The following is a 21,138-nucleotide window of genomic DNA, read 5'->3' on the forward strand; positions in this document are numbered from 1 at the left end:
TCTTCTTCTTCTTCTTCTTCTTCTTCTTCTCCCCCTCCTCCTCTTCCATCCTCCTCCTCCTTCACTATGTTGCCTTAGAAAAAGTCACCATACCTAGCAACTCACAGTCACCCCTCCAAAAACCCTGTTCCTCCCCCATAGGTACTTTCCATCATGTTTGGAGATAGCAAAACACCCCTCCTCAAATTAGAGAAGACCATTCTAATGACCAGCAGCAGAGAAGGGGCTGTTGCTTTAAGCCAAGTATAAGTTCAGACGTTCTCTCACAGGGCTGTGTTAAGATTTTCAATACCATCCGCTCTGTTTTGACGATCTCTTCAGACCTTTGCTAATTAATGACCCAGGGCTTTGATTTATTTATCAATCGCTCTTCGGTTGAAAGGGGAAGTTGCTTAGGGCTACATCACATTGTAACAGCGGAAAAAGCCGGTGAGTGGAGGTTGACTCTCTTTCCATTGCACTTCACTTATTGATATTTTTTTTAAATTTATCTATTTATCCAAACCGCATTAAATTTAATCCATGTTAAAGGCAGTCCAGGTTAAATAGGTGACAGCCTCAGCTTGAAACAGGCAGGAAAAGTAAAAAACCTTCTGCTGCTTTTGAATAGGGAGAACATATTTTTCCCCAGCCCCGCCATAAATGTCACCGTCCCAAATTCCCATCGTGTCAAATTTAAAAGTCGTCTCTCCTTTCTTTCTTTTTTTTTAAACCAGCCGTTCTCGTGCATCATTTTGACTTTTTCTTTGCGCACCGTGGGGGTCTTTTCCCCGCCAGCTCTCCCCCCCCCGCAACCCAATGAAAAACTCGCAGAGTTTTTGAAAAAAAAAATGTCTTCAAATATTCGTGGCAGAGCCACATTTCTTCCCTCCGCCCTTCCTCTCCTGTTCGCTTCTCCCACCTTGTATCTCCCTGCAGGCGATGTGGCTGAGTAAACAATTGATAATCCCCCGGATTTCCCAAGAGACTTTGGTAACCAGTGACTGGTCAGCCCTCTCAAGTGAAGTGCGAGAGCGTCTGGGGAGAAAGCAGGTATGTTTCTGGAAGTCACAAGGCCGCCCCTGCGTGCGAGGGGGGGAAAATAAATTGTGGCGTTGGCCTGGTTTTTCGGCATGGCGTGCGACGAGGGGTCCAATTATCACCGTTCGTTTGCATCAAATAAGAATTGGGGATAAGAGGCTCGTGTTGTCAGCCTTCTCAGGTTGACCAGGCAGGAAACACGGCCGGATAAACTAATTCTATTTCATTCTAAGGCTACATTCAACAGAATCTTGCAAGTCTGAAAGTACAAATCTCGCCCCCCTCCCTCCCTCCCTCCCTCCCTCCCTCCCGTTTACGGCCCAGGAAACTAGAGGAGGTTTCGTCTCAGCCTCATCCATTACGCAGCTGTGGGCTAGGCAGTCTCTTAAGGCACCAAGCTGGAAAACAGGAGGTTGCGAGTTCTAGTCTCGCCTTAGGCATGAAAGCCAAGTGGGTGATCTTGGGCCAGTCACCAGGAGGTTGAAAGTTCTAGTCCTTCAATTAGGCCTGAAAGCGGGCTTGGTAACTTTGGGCTAATCCCCAGGAGATTGTGAGTTCTAGTCCCGCCTTAGGCATGAAAGGGAACTGGGTGACTTTGGTCCAATTACCAAGTAACAGTGAGTTCTAGTCCTGGCTTTGGCATGAAAGCTAGTTCGGTAACCTTGGGCCAATCCCCAGGAGATTGTGAGTTCTAGTCCCGCTTTAGGCGTGAAAACCAGCTGCGTGACTTTGGGCCAATCACCAGGAGACAGGGAGTTCTAGTCCCGCCTTTGGAATGAAAGCCAGTTGGATGACTTTGAGCCAATCACCAGGAGACAGGGAGTTCTGGTCCCGCCTTTGGAATGAAAGCCGGTTGGATGACTTTGAGCCAATCACCAGGAGACTGGGAGTTCTAGTCCTGCCTTTGGCATGAAAGCTGGTTAGGTGACTTTGCCTAACCTACCTTACTGGGTTGTTGTTACGGAGAAAATAGGAGGAGGAAGGTTCATGGGATATATGCATTGCCTTATTTGTAAAAAAATAAAGGCAGGATACAAATAAAATGAAAACTTATTTTTGGCTTCCTGGGTGTGCAGCTTTCTTGCTCCTTCCGTCATTGACCACCCGAGCCCATCTTGGTCTCTCTTTTTAAATTGATCTCAAAGGAAACCAGAATCGGATTTTTCGCCTCAAACTTTTGGCGGTACCTGTTTCTCCACCAGGGTTTTGCCTCCGTTATTTGGGCCAACCAAATAACCAAACAACCAAACAGCCCAGAGTCTTTTTCCTGGAGGCCAAAGACAGATTTTCGTTCCATTCATAATAAAACCTCAATTGATTTGGAGGATACACACACACACACACACACACACACAGCCGTGTTTGTGAGCAGGGAAAGAGGGGAAAAAAATCCCCTTTGGCTTAATTACTCTCATTATTAGCATATTTCAGGCTAATCAGCGGCGCTTTCAAGGATACCCTATAGGGTTTCCTTGATTATTACAGGGTAGGACATGAAAGGCATGGAGACCTGGCAAAAATCAGACATGGCAGGGTGGGGAACGGCTAATGAAATTGACACGGCCCCGCTTTAAGGCCTCTCTCTCTCTCTGGCTCAGCTGGCGTCTGTGAAGAGCGGTTTCCCCGCGACTCGAGGCCCTTCAAAGGAATCGGAATCGAAAAGTCCCAGAAAAACCCCAACTTGCGAACCAGATGGTGAGCGAGAACACAGTCTCTCTCCCCCCCCCCCGTGTGCTGTCCGAGGTGCTGAACTTCCAGTTCGGTTGAGAAAGACGTATTCTGGCAGAAGATGGTGTTTGTTTAATGGACGGATGAGATTTTTTATCCCTTGGTAAACAACTCGAGGAGGTGAACGTAGACAATATTGCTTCTCCCTCCTGTTTTGCCCACAACAACAACAACAACAACAACCCTGTGAGGTAGATTGCACAGAGAGAGAGAGAGAGAGGGAATGGCCTTAAGTCAACTAATGGGCCTTTCATGGCTGATGTGGGACTAGAATTCCCCAGTCTCCTGGTGATTGGCCCAAAGCCACCCCATTGGCTTTTAAGACTAAGGTGGGCCTAGAATTTCCCAGTCTCCTGGTGATTGGCCCAAAGCCACCCCAATGGCTTTTAAGACTAAGGTGAGACTAGAATTCCCAGTCTCTTGGTGATTGGCCCAAAGCCACCCCATTGGCTTTTATGACTAAGGCGGGACTAGAATTCCCCAGTCGCCTGGTGATTGGCCCAAAGCAACCCCATTGGCTTTTAAGACTAAGGTGGTACTAGAATTCCTCAGTCTCCTGGTGATTGGCCTAAAGTTACCCCACTGGCTTTTATGACTAAGGTGGGACTAGAATTCCCCAGTCTCCTGGTGATTGGCCCAAAGCCACCCCAATGGCTTTTAAGACTAAGGCGGGACTAGAATTCCCAGTCTCCTGGTGATTGGCTCAAAGACAGCCAGCTGACTTTCATGCCTGAGGTGTGAAGAGAACTCACCATCTCCTGGTGATTGACCTAAAGTCCCATCCAGCTTTGATCCCTGAAGTGGGACTAGAACTCACTATCTCCTGGTGGATTGGCCCAAAGTCACCAGCCAGCTTTCATGCTTGAGGCGGGATTAGAACCCGCTCTCTCTTCATTTCTAGCCCCATGCCATAACCACTAGGCAAAACTGTCTCTAATTTGGGTCTCCTCTGTTTGAAGTGTCGTGCCCATAACTAGGCCAGACAAGTGATCAGTGTTGATATAAAGAAGTAGTTCTAAGCTTGATTGTTTTCTTGAGGACATTTCATGACCCAACTAAGTAACATCATCAGTGCTGGAAAGAGTGGAGTTTTCAGGGAGGAGGAGCAGGAGGAAGAGTGGGGTCCTCGATGCTCTCTCAGCTTCTTTGTTTCTTTGCACGCATTTCATGACCCAACTAGGTAACACCATCAATGCCAGTGAGTGTGATTTGCTTTCCGTTTCTTTTCTTTTCTTTTTCTTTTTATAAAAAAGTTTTATTTCCATTTTCCATCAACATATTCAATGTACAGTCTCTTATTCAACATCAATCATTAACTTTCATTTGTTACTTATTCGGGCCTGCTCAGCTACCACTTCCTTCCTTAACACAACCTTTCCTCTTCCCTTCTCTACCTTCTTCTACTTTCTCCATCCTTCCTCTCCTTCACTTTTCTCCTTCCTCTCCTCCTTCCCCACTCCTCTCTTCTTCCACCCTTTCTAACCCTCTCTCTTTCCCCTTTCTTCTTCCTCTCCTTTCCCCCTCTTCTACCTCTCTTTCCTACCTACTTTCTTCCTTCGCTCTCTCTGCTCCTCTCTCCCTCTCCATTCCTTTCTGAAATGGCAGCTGAGCAGCCCCGATTTCATTTCAAATTATCTCTATTTTTTGATTACATATCTTCAATCATTCCTGTACATTAATAATCCCTCATCTTCCAGCTTTCCGTTTTCCAGCTCTGAGCTTGGTTGTTTCCTTGCAGACGTTTCATGACCCAGCTAGGTAACATCATCAGTCCCCTGAGCTACAAACATTCTCTTTCCTCTGTCCCAGATCCTTTCAGACTCCGTGGTCCCTCCAGAAAGATTGGTCTGAAATATTCTCCTGCCCAGTTTAGGGGGAAGACCGCCTCCACCGCTGAAGACAGCTAGCCAGGGGCTGGGAACTGACTCCCCTCCCCCATGTTGAACAAGCAGCTCGGTCCATCTGTCTCCCCTCCTCCTGTCCGTTCCCCCCACCCCCCAACTTGCTTGGTTGCTCCTTCTCATCCCTCATCATGCAAGCTGGTCCAGCGAGCCAAGGAGAGGCTGAGAAACACACACACACACACACACACCCCATCATTGAGCCGAAGGAGTTGAGAAGGAATGGGAAGAGGGGTGGGGGGCTTAAATTGGATTCCACCAGCCTTTGCTGGGCCAGACCCCAAGATCTCCTGAAATGACACATCAAAGCAGGCCGAGAGAGGCTGGTGGTGTCTGAGAGCAGCGTGAGGCAGCTTTGTAAAATGACAGCCTCAAAGCTGCCAAGGAATGTCTCCAGCCGCGAGAGGCTGCGGGAAGCTTTTGACGCGCCCGCCCGGCGGGACTCTCAAGACTTCCAAGAAACCGCCGAGTTGTTTCTTTCCCTTCTTCAGCCCTCTCTCTCTCTCTCTCTCTCTCTCTCTTTCTCTCATGCCTTAACGCGCCTGCTTTAGAGCCGGCTTTTGAGTCACCGGGGACCCAGGGAAAGGCCTAATTGGGTCATTTAGTCCACCCTTCACCTGTCTGCCATGGTTCTGTTCTCCGGTACTCCATCCTGGACAGCTTACATCCCGGGCCGTTTGAAGAAAAGCCGTTTCTTCTTGTTGGGGAAGAGTGGGGAAAGTTTCTAAGAATTATTAAACACCGTCGATCCGCCAACTTCTAGTTTTGTTTGCCGGCTGCTCATCTGCAGGAAGCCCGGTTGATTTCCAGGTGTTTTAGGGGCGGACTGGGGGTGTGTGTCCCTGTGCTGTCTGATCTTGGTGGTTTTCTTGCAGATGTTTCGTTACCCAACTAGGTAACGTCATCAGTGCTAGAAGGGAGTGGGACTTTCTCTCTGTTTATATACAGAAGCTCTGAGCTTGGAGGTTTTCTTGCAGACGTTTCATGACCCAAACTAGGTAATGTCATCAGTGTGTTCTGTCCCCCCCCCACCTCAGTCTGGGAGACACGTGAACTGACTCAATTAGCCAAGGATTTAGTCCACGGCAGCTATCAGCTCTAGCAGCAGACCAGCGAACGTCTGCCAAGGTTTTCTTTATCTTCTCTGATGTTACCGGAGCAACCAGGAAGTCAGGAACAAACAACAATCCAGGCCAAATGCTCAGTCAAATAGTTGAGCTCAAGTTTTCTCCAGTCAGTTTGCTTTGTCCGTCACGAAGTAGTAGAGCAGCCCCTCCTGCTTTTATACCCTGTGGGGTGTGGCTCCGTGACTCAGCACTCTCTAGGCCTGCCTCACCCCTTCTTTTATTGTTCCCGCCTCTCTTTGTCTACGAAACCTGGGATCTAACCAGGACTGTCCACAGCTGGGTCTGGGAGCATTGCCTGGGCGGGGGGAGATACAGGAGACAGAGGCCTCGTCACCTCCTCCACCTGGCCAGCCTCTGGCTCCTGGAGCTGAGCCAGAAAGGCCAGCCCTGCAGAGGGGAGTCCCGACGGCCCTTCCCCCTCACTCTCTGAGTCACTTTCTGGCAGGGGGCCAGGCCTGGGGATGTAGGGGGGCTGGAGCCACAACACAGTGCTAGAAGGGAATGGGGATTGTGGAGAGGAGGAGGAGGAGGAGGAGGAAGAAGAAGATGGGGAGGATGGCGACTCTGGGGTCCCAGGTGCTCTCTGAGCTTGGTTATTTTCTTATAGACATTTCATCACCCAACTTGGTAACCTCATCAGTGCTGGAAAGAGTGGGGTTGGCTCTCGTTTTATATTCTAGGGGTGGGTGGGTTGAGTTTGCCCTGTCTTTGTTGACGGGAGTGTTCTCGCCGGTTGCTGGATTGGGATATTTCTTGATTACACTGAGTTCAGGTCTACTTCTCTTTAACTCACCTGTCCCTTCTCTCTCTTTAACAATGATTCAGAAGATCTCTGAAGGTTTGTGGGCCCAGCTGGTTGCGGAACGCCTGAAGCTTGACGATTGTCTCTGCAGCGTACGTATGGCCGAGAGATTTGTAACTAGGGGGTGAAGGCTCTCAAAGGTTCCGTCTTATCTCTCAGAGTTGAGGTCAACCTGTCTGCCCATCCCAAATTGCAGAGGAGCCGTGACATGAAAAGAGAATGTGTTGTATAAGGTCTTGGTAAGGCCACACTTTGAATACGGCATTCAGTTTTGGTCGCCACGATGTAAAAATGGTGTGGAGACTCTAGAAAGAGTGCAGAGAACAACAAGAAAGATGATGAGGGGACTGGAGGCTAAAACATATAAAGAACGGTTGCAGAAACTGGATATGTCTAGTTTAATGAAAAGAAGGACTAGGAGAGACATAATAGCAGGGTTCCAATATCTCAGGGGCTGCCCAACGAAGAGGGAGTCAAGGGGGTGCGTCAAAGCCCCATAAGGCAGTCTAGGTGGTACCTTGCTCAATAGCAGTAACTGTGAGAGGGATCCTGGAGTCCTAGTGGACAACCATTTAGATATGAGCCAGCCATGTGCAGCAGCAGCCAAAAGAGCCAACACAGTTCTAGGCTGCATCAACAGAGGGATAGAATCAAGATCACGTGAAGTCTTAATACCACTTTATGAGTCTTGGTAAGGCCTCACTTGGAATACGGCATTCAGTTTTGATTGCCACGATGTAAAAAAGGTGTGGAGACTCTAGGAAGAGTGCAGAGAAGAACAAGAAAGATGATGAGGGGACTGGAGGCTAAAACATATAAAGAACAGTTGCAGAAACTGGATATGCCTAGTTTGATGAAAAGAAGGACTAGGAGAGACATAATAGCAGGGTTCCAATATCTCAGGGGCTGCCCCAAAGAAGAGGGAGTCAAGGGGGTGCTTCAAAGCCCCATAAGGCAGTCTAGGTGGTACCTTGCTCAATAGTAGTAACTGTGAGAGGGATCTTGGAGTCCTAGTGGACAACCATTTAGATATGAGCCAGCCGTGTGCAGCAGCAGCCAAAAGAGCCAACACAGTTCTAGGCTGCATCAACAGAGGGATAGAATCAAGATCACGTGAAGTGTTAGAGCCACTTTATAATGCCTTGGTAAGGCCACACTTGGAATATTGCATCCAGTTTTGGTCGCCACGATGTAAAAAAGATGTTGAGACTCTAGAAAGAGTGCAGAGAAGAGCAACAAAGATGATTAGGGGACTGGAGGCTAAAACATATGAAGAACGGTTGCAGGAACTGGGTATGTCTAGTTTAATGAAAAGAAGGACTAGGGATGTCATGATAACAGTCTTCCAATATCTCAGGGGTTGCCACAAAGAAGAGGGAGTCGGGCTGTTCTCCAAAGCACCTGAGAGTAGAACAAGAAGCAACGGGTGGAAACTGATCAAGGAAAGAAGCAACTTAGAACTAAGGAGAAATTTCTAGACAGAACAATTAATAAGCGGAACAACTTGCCTGCAGAAATTCTGAATGCTCCAACACTGGAAGTTTTCAAGCAGAGATTGGACAGCCATTTCTCCAGAAGGGGTGGAGGGTCTCCTGCTTGAGCAGGGGGTTGGACTAGAAGACCTCCAAGGTCCCTTCCAGCCCTCTGATTATTCTATGTGCCAAAACACAAATCGCTTCCAAGCTCAGTCCTGTCGCCCCCGAGGGGATATATTAGCAACCCTTAACCATGTCAGAACAATCGAGGTGCGATGACATCTAATTCTGGATCCATTCTGCAAGGGAAAATTATCACCGTAGATCCCGAGATTCAGTGCCCCCATGATCAACAGCCCCTCTCCTCCCCACCCCCCGGTTCAATCCCAACCCAAGGGAAAAGCCAAGTTGTTTAAAAGTGGACAGGAAATCTTGGCTTCCCAACAACCTCCTGCCAGATTTACGGCACGCGGCTTGGAAGGCAGCTCGGTGTGTATATATATATATATATATATATATATATATTATCGCCAGAAGAAAAAATGTCAAAAGATTGTGTGAACCGGGCCTGCGGGCTACTGTTCCTTTCACTTTTTCTTTTATTTCTCCTCCCGGTGTCATTCCGCCGGCCTTAATTGCCCGGCTTTCCATCTCACCTCTCCCCGGTTGCGGTTGTGTCGGCTTTTGTGCGCCGTTGTTGTGACACTCTGGGGTTTAACGCTGTCACTTGGAGCCCCTTTGTATTGATCGATGGGGCTGCCAGTACCCTGGAGGGCTGGTTCCCCTAGTGCGAATGCCGCTAGAATCACCTCTGTGTGTGTTGTGTGTGGTTGTAGTGTGTCTTGCAGCGCAAGGGCCACGGGCATTAAGTCCTGCAGCTGGCAGCTCGCGGGCCAAAGGTGTCGGCACCTCTGCGGCCTTCCCGTTTGTCAAACAGCTCTTCCTTCCGCGCGGCTCAGCAAAATAAATTGATAGGCGCCAAGAAAACTGGGTAGCTCCAACTTGGTTTTGAAACAGGAGCTGCTTTTTAAACGGCAGGCAAGGCAGGATATATATTATACAGGTAGTCCTCGACTTACAGCAATTCATTTAGTGACGCTTCGGAGTTACGACGCCACTGGAAAAAAAGCGACTTACGACCGTTTTTCACGCTTAGGGCCGTTGTCAGCCTCCCCCGCGGTCACGCGATCCAAATTCGGACAGTTGGCAACCGACTCATACTTACGACGGTCACAGTGTGTGTGTGTGTCACGTGATCCCCTTCTGCGGCCTTCCGGCAAGCCAAGCCGATGGGGGGAAAAGGCCGGATTCACTTAAGGCCCTTCTTGCTAACTTCAACCGCTGCAGGAATTCCCCGAACCGCAAGAACGAGAAAGGTCGCAGAACGGGGCGAAACTCACTTAACGAAGGTCTCGCATAGCCACGGAAATGCTTGTGGCCGTAAGTCGAGGACTACCTGTAGAAGGGGCTCCTGCCCCACAGCTCCCTCCCGATGGAAGATGCTATTAATGACTCTTTAAAGGCAAATCGTGGGGAGGGGGGGAGCCACGGTCGATCTATAACTCAGGTTGCCTCCTTCCACACCCTGCTATTCCCTCTCTCTCTCTTGCCCCCCCTCCCAGCCCTTCCTCGGCTTCTCCTCCTCCTCCTCCCTCCTCCTCCTCCTTTCCTTCCTCCCTCTCCCCTCTCCAACATCTGTTGGAAGTAGTCCCTCCTGTGATACCATTTCTGCTCGCAGCTGTTTCAGACCTCCAGCTCTGCGCCAGGCGGGCAGGCAGCCAGCCAGCCTTGTGGGGGGGGGGGCAGGCGAGGGGGGGGGCAGGCAAGGAGTGCCCTGAGCATACAGCCTTTTTGATGTGGGATAAAACAGAAGCCGGCCGCTGGGAGTGTGTGGGGGGGGGAGGTTCGGCCGAGGGAACCCAGCGGAATATCAATAAACCTGCGCCGAGCCGAGCGAGAGGGGCACCTCGGCGGTGGACGGTTGACTGAAGTGTCAAGGCGATGGATAATGTAGTCTAATTAGGGATAGGCCGGGCTCTCGGCACGGAGAAACCTTGGTGGGGTGGGAGAGGGAGAGAGTGACCCATATATCTGTTCTAGAGGGGCTTATTTATAATGCATTAGCCCTGCACTTTGAAATAGGCTTAATTATAGACAAGTTGTTTGTCAAGCTACCTTCTATTCCCTCCACGCCGCCCCTTCCTTCCTTCCTTCCTTCCTTCCTTCCTTCCTTCCTTCCTTCCTTCCTTCCTTCCTTCCCTCCCTCCCTCCCTCCCTCTTTCTTATCTCCTTCCTTCCTCCTTTCCTCTTATCTTCCTTCCCTCCCTCCTTTCTTCTAATTGCCTATCTATCTATCTATCTATCTATCTGTATCTTATCTGTGTCTACCTACCTACCTAATTTTATTTATTTATTTATTTGTTTATATTTCTATACTGCCCTTCTCCCGAAGGACTCAGGGCGGTTTACAGCCATGTTAAAACAATTTGTACAAATACTAAAATAGTTTAAAATGAAATATTTAAATTTAGGCTGACTCCTTAAAACCCATCTCTCTCTGTGTGTGTCTCTATCTATCTATCTATCCATTCATCCATCCATCTATCTATCTATCTATCTATCTATCTATCTATCTATCTATCTATCTATCTATCTATCTATCTATCTATCATCTATCTATCTTATCTGTCTCTACCTACCTACCTACCTATCTAATCTATATTTCTATATTTCTCATCTCCCTGTCTATCATCCGTCTATTTATCTGCCTGCCTGACCAGACCTTTGAGAGTGGTGGGGCTTCTCCTGTTGCCGACCAGCTAGCCTTCTGTTCTGGCAGAGAGAACCCCTTGAGGGTCTCAAGGAATCCCCTGCTAAGAGATTTATTTTATTTATTTTATTTAATCGAATTTTTATACCGCCCTATCTCCCGAAGGACTCAGGGCGGTTTACAGCCCGATAAAAATACAAATATAATACAAAATAAAAACTAATTAAAAAACTTATTTAAATAGGCCAAAATTTAAAATTACAATTAAAATGATAAAACCCCATTAAAATTAAATTTAAAATTGAAATTCTAGTCCAGTCCTGCACAAATAAATAGATGTGTTTTAAGCTCGCGGCGGAAGGTTCGAAGGTCAGGAAGTTGACGAAGTCCTGGGGGAAGCTCATTCCAGAGGGTGGGAGCCCCCACAGAGAAGGCCCTTCCCCTGGGCGTCGCCAGTCGGCACTGCTTGACAGACGGCACCCTAAGGAGACCCTCCCTGTGAGAGCGTACGGGTCGGTGGGAGGCAATCGGTGGCAGCAGACGGTCCCGTAAGTAGAGAGATGAGAAGTAGAGAGATGAGAAGTCTCTTCCCAGGCTCATCCGCTGGGTCAGTGCTTGGCTTCCACCTGCGGGACGCTAATTAGAACCCAGGCTTGTCTCCTTTAAAAAGCAGGAAGCCCTCCCTCGTCCTCTCTCGTGTTTCGCCTCCATGTTCTGCAGACGCGCGAGAGATTAACTTTGCATATCTTATCCTCCAGGGTTGGATTCTCGAAGGCCTCCCTGACAGCCGGGAACTTGCCAAGTCTTTACAAGTGAGGGGCATCATTCCTAGACATGTCGGTATGGACTTCGCCTTCTCAAATTCTCTTTGAACGCTTCCTCGTTCCTATCCAACAACTTTTGAACCATGACTGCTGTAAATATGCCGCAATGACAGGGAGTCCTTGGCTTACCGACCGCAGTTTGGAGCCCCACGTTTCCATTCCTAAGCCAGTCCGGAGGTCAACGGACTTTTGCCCCATTTAATGACCTTTCTTGCCACCGTCGTTAAGCGAATCACTGGACTTGATAAGTTAGCCGCACGGTTGCTAAGTGAATCTGGCCTCCCCCCCCCTCTTGATTTTGCTCATCAGAAGATCGCCAAAGGGGAACCACGTAAGACACAGGAACAACGGTCATAAGTATGAGCCAGTTGCCAAGCCTCCAAATTTTGATTGCATGATCGTGGGGATTCCACTAAGGCCGTCAGCGTGAAAAACGGTTTTTTCTTTCAGTGCTCTCCTAATTTTGAACGGTCACTAAATGAACTGTAGTAAGTCAAGGATTACCTGTACCAGACCCAAGAGAACCTCAATGTGTTTGGATCTGAAAGCACGGGGTTAAAAAAAAAAAACCCAAAACCATCCAGGGGTGAAATCCAGCAGGTTCTGACAGGTTCTGGAGAACCGGTAGCGGAAATGTTGAGTAGTTCGGAGAACCGGCAAATTTTGAAATATCCTTTCCCCTGGAGTGCGGTGGGAATGGGGATTTTGCAGTATCCTTTCCACTGGAGTGGGATGGGAATGGGGATTTTGTAATATCCTTCCCAAGGAGTGGGGAGGGAATGGGGATTTTGCAATATCCTTCCTAAGGAGTGGGTTGGGAAAGGAGATTTTGCAGTATCCTTCCCCTAGTAGTAGGGTGGGAATGGGGATTTTGCAGTATCCTTTCCACTGGAGTGGGATGGGAATGGGGATTTTGCAATATCCTTCCCAAGGAGTGGGGAGGGAAAGGAGATTTTGCAGTATCCTTCCCAAGGAGTGGGGAGGGAAAGGAGATTTTGCAGTATCCTCCCCCCAGGAGTGCAGTGGGAATGGGGATTTTGCAGTATCCTTTCCGCTGGAGTGGGGAGGGAATGGGGATTTTGCAATATCCTTCCCAAGGAGTGGGTTAGGAAAGGAGATTTTGCAGTATCCTTCCCCTAGTAGTGGGGTGGGAATGGGGATTTTGCAGTATCCTTTCCGCTGGAATGGGGAGGGAATGGGGATTTTGCAGTATCCTTTCCCTGCCACGCCCACCAAGGCACGGCGACAGAACCGGTAGTAAAAAAAAAAAAGGGAATTCCACCGCTGAAACCTCCCCGATTTTCTGTCCGTCCTGCATGGGTAACATTTTCCTCCGTGTTTTTCCCCCCAGTGGTGCTGTACGCTCCCGACATCGTGCTGATCGAGCGGAATTTGGGAAAGAGAGTGGACGAAATCACCGGAGGTACGTCTCTTGAAGCCGGGGATTTTCCACTGCTAAAACGTCGTCGCGATTCTGCAAAACTGGCAATCAACAGTGGCGAAAAGGAAAACCTTTGGGGCCCAAAGCTTCATAGTCTGATCTTGGAAGCTATCCTGCTTCCTGTCAATTGCTTGAAGGACAATTGGTGAGGTGGCCAAGATCCGGGTTTTTTGCCGGATCCCAGAAGAGCAACGGGCGCGATAGCTGGCATGCTCAGAGAGATGGTTCCGCGGGCCACTTCCAGCATGTGTGCTGTAGGTTCCCCCTCACTGTCTTATATCACTCTGGACAAATACCAAGATTAACCGAACAGTCAAAAGAAAGGGAACAAACACCTTTCTAAAACACAGTTGGAAGGGAACCTTGGAGATTTTCTAGCCCAACCCACAGCTCAAGCAAGAGACCCTATACCATTCCAGACAAATGGTTCTCCAATCTCTTCTTAAATGCCTCCAGTGATGGAGCACCCACAACTTCGAGAGGCACGTCGTTCCACTGATTAATTGTTCTAACTGTCAGGAAATTTCTCCTTAGTTCTAGGTTGTTTCTCTCCTTGATTAGTTTCCACCCGTTGCTTCTTGTCCTGCCTTTGGAGAACAGGTTGACGCCCCCCCGCTTCTTCATTGTGGCACCCCATCAAATATTGGATCAAACGTCATCCCTACTCATTCTTTTCATGCACCCATCTTTCATCCTTTCTCATTCTGGACCTCTCTGAACCAGAATTGGCTGCCTGATGCCCTCCAGATATTATCCATTAAAGCTTATGGCATCCGTGAGGATGATTAGATCTGTGGACTGGAGAATATAGAATAGAATAGAATAGAATAGAATAGAATAGAATAGAATAGAATAGAATAGAATTTTTATTGGCCAAGTGTGATTGGACCCATAAGGAATTTGTCTTGGTGCATATGCTCTCAGTGTACGTAAAAGAAAAGATGCCTTCATCAAGGTACAACATTTACAACATTTAATGATAGTCATAGGGTACAAATAAGCAATCAGGAAACTATCAGTATAAATCTACTTTTATTTTTTATTTTATTTATTTATTTTGTCACAACAGTATATGTAAGTATCATACAAAAAGATTATATAGTATATAAACATATATATGAGTAAATATTAGGAAGTATAACCATATATATATATATAGGAAGAAGAAAAGAAAAATAATAGGACAGGAACGGTAGGCACGTTTGTGCGCTTATGCATGCCCCTTATAGTCCTCTTAGGAATGGGGTGAGGTCAATAGTAGAAAGTTTTTGGTTAAAGCTTTTAGGATTATGGGAAGAGACCACAGAGTCAGGTAAAGTGTTCCAAGCACTGATGATTCTGTTGCAGAAGTCATATTTTCTGCAATCTAGATTAAAGCGGTTAACATTAAGTTTAAATCTATTGGTTGCTCTTGTATTATTGCAATTAAAGCTGAAGTAGTCTTTAACAGGAAGGACATTACAGTAGATGATTCTATGAGTTAAACTTAGGTCTTGTCGAAGGCGACGGAGTTCCAAGTTTTCTAAGCCGAGGATTTCAAGTCTAGTGGGATAAAGTATTTTGTTGTTTTCAGAGGAATGGAGAACTCTTCTTGTAAAATATTTACAAAAATAATAAATCGTGAGGATACAAGCAACAGAGTTACAGTCATAAGTAGAAAGAGATGGGTGATGGGAACGATGAAAAGATTAATAGTAGTGCAGATTTAGTGAATAGTTTGACAAGTGTTGAGGGAATTATTTGTTTAGCAGAGTGATGGCGTTCGGGGAAAAACTGTCCTTGTGTCTAGTTGTTCTGCTGTGCAGTGCCCTATAGCGTCGTTTTGAGGATAGGAATTGAAACAGTTTATGTCCAGGATGTGAGGGGTCTGTAGATATTTTCATGGCCCTCTTTTTGATTTGTGCAGTATACAGGTCCTCAGTTCTCAACTGGAGAATATGGAATTAATCATCCAGAACGCTGAGTGACAACTATGCCTCTCTCTTTGTTATTATACTGCATCTCAGATGTTCCGTGAACTCCTCTTCCAAATATTCTCCAAGAATAAGATTGGTTTGCAAGTGAAATACGGTTTCGGATTTTGAAGTCCAGTCTGACTCATGCATGGTCTTTATCCCAGAGGTGTATCATACGACTTTCGATTGGCCCACCGACGACAGCATCCGTTGGCGTCTCAAGACCCCTAAAGGCATATCTGAAAAGGAGACCACTCAGAGGTTGCTGGAATATCACCGAAACTTCCCCGGAATAGTCCAGTCCTTTGGGAAATCCATCAAGTTAATCAATGCAGACCAACCCTGTGCAGACGCCTTCTGGCAAGGTAGGAACCTTCGGGTATGAATCGTCGTCGGGATGGGAATGGTGTCAATCGGTAGACCAGTGCATCTCAACTTTGGCAGCTTGAAGGTGAGCGGGGTGGACTTCAACTCCCCAAATGCCCGGTTCTGTGGGCATGGCCTGGTGGTCATGGCAGGGGAAGGATACTGCAAAATCTCCACTCCCACCCAACTCCAAGGGAAGGATACTGCAAAATCCCCATTCTCTCCCCACTCCAAGGGAAGGATACTGCAAAATCTCTATTCCCATCCCACTCCAGGGGAAGGATACTGCAAAATCTTCACTCCCACCCTATTCCAGGGGAAGGATATTGCAAAATCCTTCCCCCATTCTCCTCCCTACTCTGGGGCCAGCCAGAGGTGGTATTTGCCGGTTCTCCAAACTACTCAAAATTTCCGCTACTGGTTCTCCAGAACTTGCTGAATTTCACCCCTGATTGTGTTGGCTTTTTTGGCTGCTGCAGCTAAGGGCTGGCTCATCTTGAAGCCAGCGTCCACTAGGATTCCAAGATCCCTCTCGCCCTTACTACCATTGAGCCGGCCTTCTCCTGCCTACATGCTTTCTGGGAGTTGAAGTCCACCCATCTGCAAGTCGCCAAGGTTGACAAACACTACAGTAGACCCAAGTCCCAAGAGACACAGATCATAATTGGCCACCCGGGCAAGCGACGTCTCATTCGGTTTGGTCTGCTTGCCTTGCCTTTGAACATGGCTTGTTTACTTTTTGTTTCGGCTCTTCGCTAGACGATGGGAGAAATCGCTTGCTGTAAAGTCAGCCTTTTTAATAAAAAATAAATAAAAAAAATTGCTCCATTCCCAACTGTCGGGCGTTGATAGCCTCTTTACCCAACTTCACTCTTGTGTTGATGCGTGTTTTCGGGGAAAAAAGGCCTCTCGCTATTTTTTTTTAAGGTAAACAAGCCAGCCGAAGTTAAATATTTGGAGTTTACAAATTAATTACCTCTAAATTACTTAATTAAATTTAAAAGTTCACATCATCGTTCATAAACAATTCATGCCTCAGATTGCAAAGGCGGGCGCGCAGCCTGAATATTAATTATCGTTAATTAATAATGCAGTGAGAGAAATTGAAAATTGGAATGATAAAAAAATAAACAAACCTCCCTCGTTCTTTCTTTCGTTCTTTCCTTTTTTTAAAAAAAAAAAAGAATAATTAGAAGTGGAGTCTAGGGGATCATTACTCCTAATTAACTTGGGTTATTTACTGCAAATTAAGCGTCATTTGTAAGCAGGCTGGGTTAGCCTGATAACTCTGTATCTTGGATATGCCGGCTTGGGGAGAAGAGACATAAGCTGGGTCTGTTGTAGCTGATGCTTACTTGAGGTTCAACTTGTGCTCTTCAACTAGGCGCAATTAAGGTTTGGAGCAGTGGTGTAATTAAATTTTTTTAACTACCGGTTCCGTGGGCGTGGTGCGGCTTGATGGGCGTGGCTTGGTGGGCGTGGCAGGGGAAAGATACTGCAAAATGCCCATTCCCTCCCCACTCCAGGGGAAGGATACTGCAAAATCCCCATTCCCTCCCCACTCCAGGGGAAGGATACTGCAAAATCCCCATTCCCTCCACATTGTACTGTAGACACGTTGAGCGTGACGAGGCACGAGAGAGCCAAACGCCATCCCCGGGTTCAAGAACGGAAAATCTTTGCCCTCAACGTCATTGCCAGTATCACTTTCTGCCTCTTTCTTTCTTTTCTCAATAGTTCTGTCGCACGTCAGACAACCGCCTCATTCCAACACTCCCTTCTCACCCCGGATTCTTCTTTGTGGGCCTCCAGGATCTGGGAAAAGTTTGCAGGCGGCTTTGCTAGCTCAGAAATACGGCATCGTCAACGGTGCGTACTCCGTAAATATTCTTTCCTTCCTTTGTGCATTTTGTCCCCCCCACCTTGTAGGGGATAGTCCTCGACTGACGACCACAGTTTCTACTCCCAAGCAAGATAATTGTTAAGTGAGTTGCACGCTGCCCCAGGGAATTCTGGGAGCAGGAGTCCCGTACCTCTTAAAACTTGTCAAATTTGAGAAAGAATTACTCTAGAACTGTGAAGGCAAACCTATGGCACGGGTACAGAGGTGTGACGCAGAGCCCTGTCGCGTCCCCCTCCCCCTCCGACGACCGGGTCTAGGAAGTCCGTATCAGGCGTAGCAACGAAGCCTCTGCAGCTTTGCCAAATTCCTCCGAGGTTTCTCAGGGCAGGCAGGAGTCCAAGTTGTGACTTCAGCAAACTAGATGAGACTTTGCTTGACTCAAAGTTGGAATGCCAAAAGCAGGTCCTTTATATAGGCTGTGGGGTGTGGCTCCATGACTCAGCATTTATCCAGGCCTGCCCCTCCCTTCCTTCTGCTGGCGTCGCCTCTCAGATCTCCGGAAGCGTGGATCCTCCCACTTTGAATTCTCTTCTGCTGTTTGAGAAAGGAAGGGGTCAGAAGGAGCAGGCCTGAGTAATTCCAATCCGTGGCTGACTTCCTCTGATGGCTGAGCCAAAGGAACACACGCCGTATGAGTGAGGTTTGTTTGTTCATTCCTGACATCCTGTCCAGGCATGGGGCCAGGGCCGGGGGCTGGAGGCATGACAGGCCGTTCATCTTCATTATCAGACTCGGAGTCTGATAGCAGGCCCGGGACGAGACGGGAGGGGCCTGGCTGAGGAGAGGAGGGAGGACGAGGCACAACAAGCCCTCTTTGTGGGCACGCGTGCTGTTGCCAGCTGCTCTTCGGGTTTCCGGTGTGCCAGCCAGCTGTTCTTTGTGGGTGCCGGAGCGCCAGAAATCAGGCAGAAAAACAGCCCAAAAATGGCTGGAAAACGGCCGGAAAAACAGGCAAAAACTGTCGTATTTTGGGCCGTTTTCCAGGATGTTTTTGGGGACGTTTTTGGCCTGAAAAACAGCCTGAAAACAGCCGGGAAAATGGCTTGGAAATGGCCAGAAAAACGGCCAAAAAACAAGTATGCGTACGCCAGCCATCTGGTCTTTGAGTGGTGCCGAACAGGTTCGCCGTCACTGCTCTAGAATCTAAAACGAATTCTAGACTTTCTCCCGATTTTGGGACCCGCATTTTAAGATTTCATCCCAGAAATGAAGAGAGGGGCTCGCTTTCAGTTCCTCTTTCTCTTCCTCCCTCCCTTCCTCGCTTACTTTTTCTTTCCATTCCCTCCCTTTTTAAAAATTAACCTTCTTTTTCTGTCTCTCCTTCTTCTCTGCTGAGCTCCCCTTTCTCTTCTATCCTTCCATCCTTCCTGTCTCCCTCTTTTTTTTTCTTTTGTTTGCTCACCTTTTAAAAAAATTAATCTTGTCTTTTTCTGTTTCTCCGTTTTCTCCATTGGGCTCCCCTTTCCCTCCTTTCCTCCCTCTCTTCCTCCCTCCCTCCCTTCCTTCCCTCCCTCCCTCTCTCCCTCTTCCTTCCTACCTTTCTTCCGTCCCTCCTTCCTTCCTCTTTTCCTTCCTTCCTTCCTTCCTTCCTTCCTCTTTTCCTTCCTTCCTTCCTTCCTTCCCTCCCTCCCACTCTGTCTTCCTTCCATCCGTCTGTCCTTCCCTCCCTCCCTTCTCTCCTTCCCTCCCTCTCTTTCTTCCTTCTTTCCTTCCTTCCTTCCAGCCCTCCCTCCTTTCCTCCCTCTCTCTCTCTCTTCCTTCCTTCCCTCCCTCCCTCCCTCTCTCCTTCCCTTTTTTTTCTTTTCTTTTTTCCTCTCCCTTCCTTTTTTTAAAAAATAACCTTGTCTTTTTCCATTTCTCCTTTTTCTCAGTTTGCTGCGGGCAAATGCTTAAGGAAGCCGCTACCAGCGATACCAAACTTGGGCAATTCATTAAGCCGTACCTTGATGGAGGATGGCCAGGTAGGCAGAAGGTTGACAGATTTGTGGAAGTACGTATCCCCCCCAGCTTTTTGGGAGAGGACGAAAGAAAATTGAATTACGGTACCTTGCCATGTTTGTTCCTGGGGACAGGTCCCTGTAAGATTTACCCAATTAATAATAGAGGGTCCATAAACGTTTTTCTTTACTAATTCTGAGCTTGATTAACCATGCGGGAAGATTGATTTTATTTATTTTTCTTATTTATATAAAACGATTCTATAATTTCCCCCCCCCAAAAAAAACAACATCCCTGTGAGGTGGGATGGGCTGAGAGAGAGGGACTAACCTAAGTCACTCAGCTGGCTTTCAGGCCTAAGTCAGGACTAGAACTCACCGTCTCCTAGTGGCTGGCCCAAAGTCACCCATCTGAAAGTCAACCAGCTGACTTTCGTGCTTAAGGCAGGACTAGAATTCACCATCTCCTAATCCTAGTGACTGGCCCAAAGTCACCCAGCTGGCTTTCATGCCTAAGGCAGGACTAGAACTCACCGTCTCCTAGTGGCTGGCTAAAGTCACCCATCTGAAAGTCACCCAGCTGGCTTTCCCGCCTAAGGTAGAACTAGAACTCACCGTCTCCTGGTGATTGATCCAAAGCCACCCACCCAGCTTTAAGGCGGACTAGAATTCTCTGTCTCCCTCTGACTGGCCCAAAGCCACCTAGCTGGCTTTCATACCTGACGGGGGGGACTAGAATTCACCATCTCCTGGTGATTGGTCCAAAGTCATCCAGCTGGCTTTCATGCCTAAAATGGGACTAGAACTTCCAGCTTCCTAGCCTGCTATTTTTAACCAATAACTAATAAAAGAGTCAAAAGATAAGCACGAATGCCAGCTAAAAGAATGAAAAGAAAACAAAAAAAAAGACAGGAAGGGAGGAAAAAAAAAATCAGAAAAATGAAGACGAAAGAAAAAATAAGAATATACTAAAGAAAAAAAGACAAATACATAAAAAAATGATTCCCAACCTTCACCACACGTGGAAACAATTTTAATAACTTACCGTCCAGTTTTAAAAATACAATATAATACACCTTCCTTCCTTGTACCTCATCTCTTATCTAGAAAATAAATATTTACAGCCTCCTTGTTTGGAACACCAGCAAAAGTCCATTAAGGGCTACCAAAAAACAGCAACTGTTAACCATCATCAAAGAAATCAAATTTTCTCATTTGGCAGCGAAGAGGATGAGGGGGGAAACCAAATTTTGCTTCTTGCTCTTGCTTTTTTGAGCTAAAATAAATAAATAAATAAAAAAAGACCATTTCCAATTTCACCAAGGTCCTGCTTGCCTTTCCTTTAAGAAGGAATCCCGTTTAAATTTCTCCCAACCGGGAGATAAAAAAATTGGACACGGTGGTTGGAGAAGTGAGCAGAAAACCGGATGGGAGGCTTTGGGAATCTTTTTTTTTTTTTTTGCCACAAATAAGAAAGAAACGGAACGAGATTCCTTTGATCCAAAAGGAATCGTCTTTTCCTTTCCTTTCGTTCTCCTTGATTTGATTTTGGGATCTACCAGGGAGATTTGGGATCGTCTCTTTGGCTCACCCTCAACATCCACTCCCACCTTAATCTCTAAAAAGTCTCTAACCGAGAGCAAATCTTTTTTTTTTTCCCCTCTCTTTTCTTCCGCTTCATTTTATTATTCTCTCTCTCTCTCTCTCTCTCTCTCTCTATATATATATATATATATATATATATATATATATATAAAATATATATACACATACATATTATATTGATATGTATCTTGATGAACGTATCTTTTCTTTTATGTACACTAAGAGCCTATGCACCAAGATAAATTCCTTGTGTGTCCAATCACACTTGGCCAATAAAGAATTCT

At 47.1% G+C, this 21,138-nt stretch overlaps 1 protein-coding gene across 2 annotated transcripts in view; it reads left to right on the top strand.

Moving 5' to 3' along the window:
- AK8 (adenylate kinase 8) overlaps positions 1–21,138 on the top strand; it is a 68,385-nt gene that overhangs the window by 11,499 nt on the left and 35,748 nt on the right. For both annotated transcript variants that reach the window (XM_058159530.1, XM_058159531.1), the window contains exons 4-10: positions 919–1,032; positions 6,602–6,670; positions 11,582–11,663; positions 12,999–13,070; positions 15,208–15,408; positions 17,147–17,278; positions 19,184–19,273. In XM_058159530.1, coding sequence (XP_058015513.1) covers positions 919–1,032; positions 6,602–6,670; positions 11,582–11,663; positions 12,999–13,070; positions 15,208–15,408; positions 17,147–17,278; positions 19,184–19,273 — 760 coding nt within the window. The remainder of the gene's footprint in view (positions 1–918; positions 1,033–6,601; positions 6,671–11,581; positions 11,664–12,998; positions 13,071–15,207; positions 15,409–17,146; positions 17,279–19,183; positions 19,274–21,138) is intronic.

Source organism: Ahaetulla prasina, chromosome 16 (genome assembly GCF_028640845.1).
Source record: "Ahaetulla prasina isolate Xishuangbanna chromosome 16, ASM2864084v1, whole genome shotgun sequence".
NCBI classification, from domain to species: Eukaryota; Metazoa; Chordata; class Lepidosauria; order Squamata; family Colubridae; genus Ahaetulla; species Ahaetulla prasina.